This window comes from Sinocyclocheilus anshuiensis, unplaced genomic scaffold, assembly GCF_001515605.1.
Source record: "Sinocyclocheilus anshuiensis isolate Anshui unplaced genomic scaffold, SAMN03320099.WGS_v1.1 scaffold3082, whole genome shotgun sequence".
Classification (NCBI taxonomy): Eukaryota; Metazoa; Chordata; class Actinopteri; order Cypriniformes; family Cyprinidae; genus Sinocyclocheilus; species Sinocyclocheilus anshuiensis.
This window is the reverse complement of record NW_015538182.1, coordinates 92,030-101,001: the sequence shown is the minus strand read 5'-3', so window position 1 is coordinate 101,001 and position 8,972 is coordinate 92,030. Positions and strand designations below refer to the sequence as shown.

General features: G+C 37.6%; 1 protein-coding gene across 1 annotated transcript; it reads left to right on the top strand.

The window, feature by feature from the left end:
* The first annotated feature begins 4,992 nt into the window (after nucleotides 1-4,992).
* Nucleotides 4,993-8,459, top strand: LOC107683721 (5-hydroxytryptamine receptor 7-like). The gene is given in 3 exon segments (XM_016479791.1): nucleotides 4,993-5,039; nucleotides 5,041-5,460; nucleotides 7,706-8,459. Coding segments are annotated over 3 exon segments (1,221 nt in total).
* Nucleotides 8,460-8,972: the final 513 nt, after the last annotated feature.

The following is an 8,972-nucleotide window of genomic DNA, read 5'->3' as shown; positions in this document are numbered from 1 at the left end:
ATATATATATATATATATATATATATATATACAGTATATATATATATATATATATATATATATATATATATGTGAAACACACACAAAAAAATATTTTTTAAAAAGTGTTGTTTTTCTTTGTCAATACAATAAAGGTCAATGAGGTTCATTTGTGGACAAAACAGTATTAAAAACATCTTCTTGTGAGCAAAGCTTGTATTTCTGTAAGAGTAAATTCATTAGAGATTTAAGCAGCCTCAAATAGCAGGGCTCAACTCAGTGACATCATTCGTGATTGAGCTGTAGAACATGCTCAGTGCCATGGCTTAGATTAGTGAATGATCTTGTGCCCGAGCTAAAACAAACACAAAAGAGTGTATTATTAAAAAAGAGATGTTGAATAATTAATTTAATAGCTATAACTATTATGAAGGTTTTTTATTCAGTCAGCTGCCTCATATGTTTAATGCATTTTGTCTGGAAGTCCATTTATTCTTAGTGCAGAAATATATTAGGAAAATAAGTATCTTTCATCAATGACATTGATTGGTAAGCACTATTCTGATTTCAAATCACAACAGCACAAACTGTAATGATGAGTCTGCGGAGTGAGGATCCATCTGCAGCTTTATTAACAACAGATTCACGTTAGACAACCAGACAAGCGTAAGGGTGAGACAAGAGCATAAACAGGAACGGGCAATGGTCGGGGCAGGCAGCAAACAAACCGAGTCCAAATAACAGGCAAGAGATCGGGGCAGGCAGCAGAGAACCACAGTCCAATAAACAGATACAGGTCAGGGCAGGCAGCAGAGAATCCAAAAACGATAAACAGTCCATAATGAAGAAACGCTCAGAAATGTTCACCTAGGCAAATCAAGACTTCGCAAGGTGTGGATGAGTGTGCTTATAAGGTGATGTGTGTGAAATGATTTGCAGGTGTGTGCGTGCAATCAGTCCCAGGTATGTGGGCTTATGGGAAATGGAGTCCAATGGTAAAACAGTCAATATTCTGGTGAAGGTTCCCTCTGGTGGTGCGGAGGAGGCGGTACAGGATCCTCATTTGTAACACAAACAATCTAGCAATTAGGAGCCCTGCAACAGAGAAGGTTCTTCTCAATACTCAAAATGATGCGTCCTTGTTTCCTCGCTCCTCCATACTTCAGCCTATGACCTGGATTTCGATCAAAGTTAACCATCATGAAGGACATCTCAATTTTCTAATTGCACTATGGCAGGGGTAGGGAAGTTCGGTCCTAGAGAGCCGCAGTCCTGCAGAGTTCAGCTCCAACCCTGAAAAAAAAACTCACCTGCCTATAGCCTTAGTAATCCTAAAGACATTGATTAGCTTGTTCAGGTGTGTTTGATTAGGGTTGGATCTGAACGCTGCAGGACTGCGGCTCTCTAGGACCGAACCCCTGCACTATGGGGATGAGAAATGAAGAGCGAGGAAGCTTCCAGAAGAGGTATGAGGATACACAGGTGTTTTCTTCTGTGGAAATCTTTCTGCACTAAATACCTGACGCATATATAAATTCATAACATATATAATATGCATTTAGAAAATAGGCAGGGTGAATTTTTATTTAAAGGGGTCATATGATGCGATTTCAATTTTTCCTTTCTCTTTGGAGTGTTACAAGCTGTTGGTGCATAAAGAAGATCTGTAAAGTTGCAAAGACTAAAGTCTCAAATCCAAAGAGATATTCTTTATAAAAGTTAAGAGTCAGCCACGCCTACCTAAAACGGCTCGTTCTAACACGCCCCCACATATCTACATCACTATGTGGGAAGATTTCCATAGCTGTAAGCAACAATTATGTGGTCAAGCATGTTAGTAACATCATATGATATCACATTAAGCATGATCCAAAGATCTATCATATTATACCAGTTTATTATACCTGTCAAGCCATACTCCCAACGTCACAATCTAACTTTCGTCTTTATAAGCCACAAAATTGTTAAGATCTCTTCAAGCTTGACATTGTTGCCGCCAACTTTGCTAGCATGCATGTAAAAAAAACAAACAAAAAAAAACTTAACTATTAATTTAAAATGGCAGACAGGGAAAATTATTGACTTGGGAAGACTGGCATCATTGTACTTCATATGACAAAAGGAATTTAATCAATTTTCCCTCTTTGGCAACAACGTTAAATGTTGAATAACTTCATGACTTATAATGAAAATAATAATAAATAATAATAATAATAATAATAATAATAATAATAGGGTAAGCTTATCAATCTCTGTTCGTTCACATGCAAATTACTGTCCTCATTTGAATGCTTTTGCCCTTTGTCTTTTCTGTTCTATGCCCCAGAACGTTTCCCTCCAAATGGCATACACATGTAAAGTACTTCACTAGTTTCAGAAGCACCCTCATTGAATTGGTTCTGGAACCCTGCCCAGAATTTGTAATCACGAGTAAAATATGAACAGTGTAAAACGTTAAAGAGCAGGTCATATGGTATTTGAAAGTGTCCCAATATTGTGTTGGAGTCCCCTACAACAGGTTTAAATACATCTAAGGTCAGAAACCATTGTAATTGTCTCAGAATATACATTTAATATTAGAGTCATTTGCCAATGATTTCTAAACGATTCGTTCCTTCCAAGCAAGTTCGGAGCAAACCCCTCCCTTCCATAAGCGTACTCTGCTCTGATTGGTCAGCTGGCCAAGCCTGCTGTGATTGGCACAGAGAGGAGTCCTTGAGAGGAGCGCTACCATTGACAAAGCACCTTTGTATAAAACAATAATATAGTGCTCCAATCCGTTCTTATAATAATGACATAAAATACAAAACACTTATGCAAGCGAATGCCCACAGCTAAAGTTTAGCTGCTAAACTGTGAACACTTAAAACAAGATGGAAGTAAGGAATTCCTTTTGACCCAGTGTGAAGTATTTCAAGTAAGAAAAGCCCTTTTAGTGGCGTTCCTTTTGCGCTGCGGGCAGTGCTCTTCCAGGTAACAATGTGGTTTGGAAATGGAATTCGCCGAGCGTTGCCACGGGCGACACTGGTTATTTATATCAGGCCACTGGGTGGCGCGATTGAGCAAATCAGCACCGAGACTCACCGAGTTCACTGAGAACAGATCGAGTGGCTAATGCCAGGATGCTGGTTCTTCCACCACATCTGTCCAGGTGTGATTGTAATATCTGTAATTATAAAGAGACATTCTTATTTTGAGAGACTCTCATCCAGTGCATTTTGGAGTTGTCCATCTTTGGCTAGTCGCCTCTTTCAGGAAGCCACCTAAAACAGGAAATGTACAAAATGAACCTGTTTAAAAATAGGTGTGCTTAAGAAGACAAATTAACTAATAAGAAAATGCTTTTCTTCTGGGCCTTAGAGATGACATTTTAAGAATCATGTGGATTCAAAAAACACCCAGCCATAAATATTTTAATGTTTTTTCAAATGCCATTGAGTAGAATTAAAAAGGATTAATAACTTTAAAATGATTGATTTTATAAATAGCAGATTTTATTTTCACATTTAAATGTCAAGTAGTCTTATACATTATATAGGGTTGTGATTCCCTTTATTTCAGCCTTTACAAATGAATAATCAAAATAAATAGAAACCGAGGAGGCTTATATATAGGTGGGTGAGTACGATCCATGTCTAAATATATATATATATATATATATATATATATTTGTTCTCGTATGCATATATTATTACAATACTACACAATCTGTTGTTAATAAAAATCCAACTGTCAGTTACATGATAAATTATGAATCTACAATGCACTCACATACATAAATAGCCCTATTTAAACTGTCCTTGATGTATCTCCTGTCACTCTTTATCCTCCCACTTTCTCTACTGCCTCTTTCCATGTTTCCTCCCCCCTCTCCTTGTTCTCTCATCCCTCTCTTTTTCTTACCTGTCCTCTCTGTCCCTCGCTGTCCAGTTTTTTTTTTGTAATATTATTATTATTATTCTACTCCGCTTGAATAATAGATGGCCTTACCTCTTTATTTCTCTCCTGCAGGGTTTTTGGGACCGCCGTTCTCCCTCGTCGTGTGAGCTGAAGTCATGATGTAGAGGTGGAAGACACCATCATATCCCACCTCGATGAGTTAATGATGACTGGAAGCCAAACAGGCTACTGTTCCTGTGCCTCAGTGTTCCTCCAGTTTTAGTCTTATTCACAAATACTCATTATTCACAAATACTATAGCTTTCTCTGCAAATCTAAATGATTATCTGAAATGGTCCTGCATTAATACATCTTATACAATGCTACACACAGTTCACAGATTTCATTTTTTTTATCCCGAAAAAAATCTATTCAGTATTGTAGCAACATCTTATCATAACCACAATACGTTCTGCTTAATTTTTAAGAGGATTAAAATTCAAACTGATCAAATAAATGCAATGAAATGCAATTTTAATTAAGGTAGTATTAAACTTTCAATTGTAGTGGTTTACACTTTTTTTTATAGTGTAGGAATAACACTATGATCAAAGAATTAGTAGGCTAATCGTAATTCTATGTTAGGCCATGAGATGGTAATAGAGAAAATATATTTTTAATCAAAGTGTGAGGAAATATTATTCTTTATTATACTTTATATTATTCTATATTATACAATTCTTATATGAATGTATTGTGACGCTTATATTCTCTTTTTCTCTTACAAGGTGATATTGTCCTGTTTGACTTGTCTCATAAGATCCCATGACTATCATACTGGGCGCATTCTGTATTTTTTTTAAAGAGTCACGCCCATAAACATCTCGCGTCATTACGCACAGTCAAGACGCCAATAAAATAAATGCCGTAAAGAGCGCGCGGTTCGTTCTGTGAGCGTTAACTTGACAACTTGAATGGCTCTTCGCGTGTAGATGGGAAGTTCTTCTGTTGTCCCAGATATAGCCAGAAAATGAGTGCAATACATGTGTGTAATTACACATCATATACTTGGATATCTGATGGATAATGAGAGCAACATCTTTTCAGAACCAAGGACAGCTCTCAACAGCCAAAATGATTTCGACATCAGTGTCGAAGGATCGCGTGCAGGCACTCATGACTAGTGATGGACGTGCGCTTTCTTAACAAGATGCACGATACCACTACAACTTTGCCGACGCCAAGTTTTATGGATAACGAGACCAGATGCGGAGAGCCGAATTTGAGTTACGGACATGTTGAAAAAGTGCTCATCGGAGGGGTTCTGACCTTGCTTACCTTTTTAACAGTCTGCGGGAATTTGCTAGTGGTAATATCAGTGTGTTTTGTAAAGAAACTGAAGCAACCTTCTAATTACTTAATCGTTTCTCTGGCCGTTGCAGACCTGTCGGTTGCGGTGGTCGTAATGCCGTTTGTCAGCATCACTGATCTCATAGGAGGGCAATGGATCTTTGGTCGTGTTTTCTGTAATGTTTTTATCGCTATGGACGTGATGTGCTGCACCGCTTCAATAATGACACTATGTGTCATAAGCATAGACAGGTAGGTCTCCCAGTGCTGTAATTTAAAATAGATGCAAACATAATTTGGTTAAATTAATCAATGATAGATTACTGTATACAGTTTAAATGTTTCATTCAGTCAGTATATTGTGTGTATAGGAGACCGAGGTAAGTTGTCACATCTTTACTCCATGGAGAATTTTTCAGGGTGGTTCACTTTTGAAAAACGGTTTCTGTATAGACTTATATCTTAACATGACTACAAATAAACTACTGAACATTTTCACCATTACAGACCAGAAAAATAGGCTACAGCTACATTTACTCAGTGGCGGAGCCAGAGCTGACATCTGATCGGCCACCCCGGCTGCCACCCCAAAATTGAATATGCTACTATTTCATTTTCTTTGTTTAATCGTACTTAAAGAAGCATTTATTGTAGCCTCGAACTCAAGGACGTGACGCGCCTGGTGTGCCGCATGGCGTCTGGCGTACCTTCCTCTGCTTACGCGCTCTCACTCCACGTTCATTTTCTTACGGAGTGAAAAATATCGCAGAGCAAAGAGGGCACACAATGCACTGTTAGACAAGACAGAGCAGGTTACTTTTTTAATAATAAGAAACAAAGTCTCAGCATTCAAATTAGTTAGTTTTATTAAGAATTTCAGACGATAAATACAGTTTTGGAGCTCTATAGTGGGTGACGGTTTAAGTGCGCTCCCGCTTTGCCTCAGTTCATGCAAAGCAGGAGTGTATTCTAATTAACATGAAATAAACATGAATGAACATCCGAGGGCGTGTTGAAAGATACACTACTACTTACTGAATGTATAGTGTCTCATGTAATCACTCAATGAGTGTTTCAACTCCGGAAAGCAGCTTGAAAACAGTCACACAACCTCAGAAAATCCATTCAGTGTCCATAAACTAGTGAGAAAAATGTACACTAGAGAGGAGAATTTTGCATAAAATTACATTTATTATATTTTTACTCAAATAATTACTCTTTTTTTATTATAATGAATAAAAATGTATAGATAAAACATTATTATAAAATTGGTCTAATATAAACTTGTATACAAATTAATTGTTACTTTTAACCTTAACAATAGGGTTACCTACTGTATAGTTTAGTTTAGAAAAATTGAGAAAAAATAACACGTACTTAATTGCAAGCTTAATTATTCCTGATTAATTCTCACTCCAGTCTGTACTCAAAGTTGGCAGCCCTGTTTGAAAAATAAGTTGAAGTTTTAGGTTTCCTGAACAACATTTACAAAATTCACTGTATGAGTTAATGTTAGATCTTTTGCACCAACCACTGGTTAATCAGATGATAAAAATAAGAGAAATAAGTTCCAATAGACTAACAATTGAAGTTACTGTAGGAAGCTAATGTGGAGTAAAGTAATCAACAATCATAGGATTTATTCATGTTTTTTATGCCAGGTTGGAGTTATACACTGATTTTCTGTCATGGTCTATGGACCCCCTGAATTAATCTTGGCCAGCCCCTGGCCAGCCCATATATAAAACAGTAGCTCCGCCACTGCATTTAATTTTAGTGTCGTATGTTTCACAATAGAACATGCCGTTAAACAGCTTTATTTAAACACATTTTCAGGAAAATGTAAACACAAAACACAAAACGATTTATAAAATCAGCCAAAATGTAAAAAGTAATGTCATTACTAAAAAGCATTAGTCATGTCATTTATATATGTATAGAGAGAGAGAGAGAGAGAGAGAGAAATAATTATGACAGCATACACTGAAAAAAATGGTAACATCTAAATTAACTGGCTTTACTCAAGTCAAAATCAATGTTACCTAATATCACTCAAACACATTACATTATTTTCAAGCTTCTAAACTTAATTTAATAATGGGTTAAATCAGGTAGATATATCTCTTTAAGATATATCTCAATTAAAGGTTATCAATTTTTACGGTGTATGTAACATTTTTGAAAAACACTTTGCTATAGAAATCTCCCTTTTTACATATATTCGACTATTGTCTGAATGTATGTCAGTGTGATTTTATTATAATCACTTGTTTACCAAAAAAATATGTAAAAAACAAACAAACAATTATGCATTATGACAACTAGCCCCAGTCTGTTTTCAAGGAGTTATTTCAAGCTTAGATTGTAATATTCCAAAGAAGGACAAAGAAAGGCACTGCGAAAGTGCCCACATTTATGCATTATTTGACAGTGATGCACTTTAACAGTTCTTTTTTTCCTTCTTTCATTTTTCCCATTCTCCATTCCATTTTCTCAGGTACCTGGGCATCACTAAGCCATTGACGTATCCTGTGAGACAGAGTGGAAAGTGCATGGCCAAAATAGTGCTGTCTGTATGGCTTCTCTCTGCCTCCATCACCCTGCCCCCACTGTTTGGATGGGCTCAGAATGTCAACGATGACAATGTGTGTCTGATCAGCCAGGACCTGGGCTACACTATATACTCCACCGCCGTGGCCTTCTACATCCCCATGTCCGTGATGCTCATTATGTACTACCGGATATACAGAGTGGCAAAGGTGAGTGTTGCCAAACACACAATCGTTGGCTTTCCCAAAGCCGAAGATGAGGAAAGCGTGAACTGCGTGACTGCGGTCCTAAAGCTGCAGAGGGAGGTGGAGGTGTGTGTGAGCTTTTCTCGCCTTCTCAAAAATGACCGTAAAAACATCTCCATTTTCAAAAGAGAGCAGAAGGCAGCGGCCACCCTCGGGATTGTTGTGGGGGCTTTTGCTGTATGCTGGCTGCCCTTCTTCCTGCTTTCTACGGCGCGGCCGTTCATCTGTGGAGTGCAGTGTAGCTGCGTGCCTTTGTGGGTGGAGAGGACGCTGCTTTGGCTGGGTTATGCCAACTCGCTCATCAACCCCTTAATTTATGCATTCTTCAACAGAGACCTCAGGACCACCTACCACAACCTCATCCGCTGCCGCTATCGGAACATCAACCGCAAGCTATCGGCAGCCAGCATGCACGAGGCTTTGAAACTAGCTGAGAGACCTGACCTGGTGTTGTAGGCTGTCCGTACCCTTCATGTGTCTCTAGGGACTGAAGCAGTCACATGGAGACTGAGAGAGGTTTTTGATTAATTCTTTATTGCTCTCACAGAAGAGCTTTTCAGTCACTTCAATTAAGTCAAATTGCAATGACTTCAATTAAGTGAAATTGGAATGGTTGTAAAGCTTCATGAAATGTTTTATAAAAGGCTTTATAAATTAGAATTTATTGCTGTAAAATGTGCTTGATGAATGAGAAAAATAGTAATCAAAATCAAAGAGCGATGAATACACAAGTATCATGCTCGTATTTCATACAGTATTCTTTGTTGTTTATTTCTGTGCTTATAATATAGGCTATATAATATAAGCACGGCATGGAAGTAACTGTTTTTTTGTCATTGATCACTTTAAAAAGGATAGTTTACCCATAAGCTTAAATTCAGTCACTATTTACTTACCCTCATGTCGTTCCAAACCTCTATGACTTTCCTCAGGATTTCACAAAAGTCACATTGGACCCCGCCGACTTCC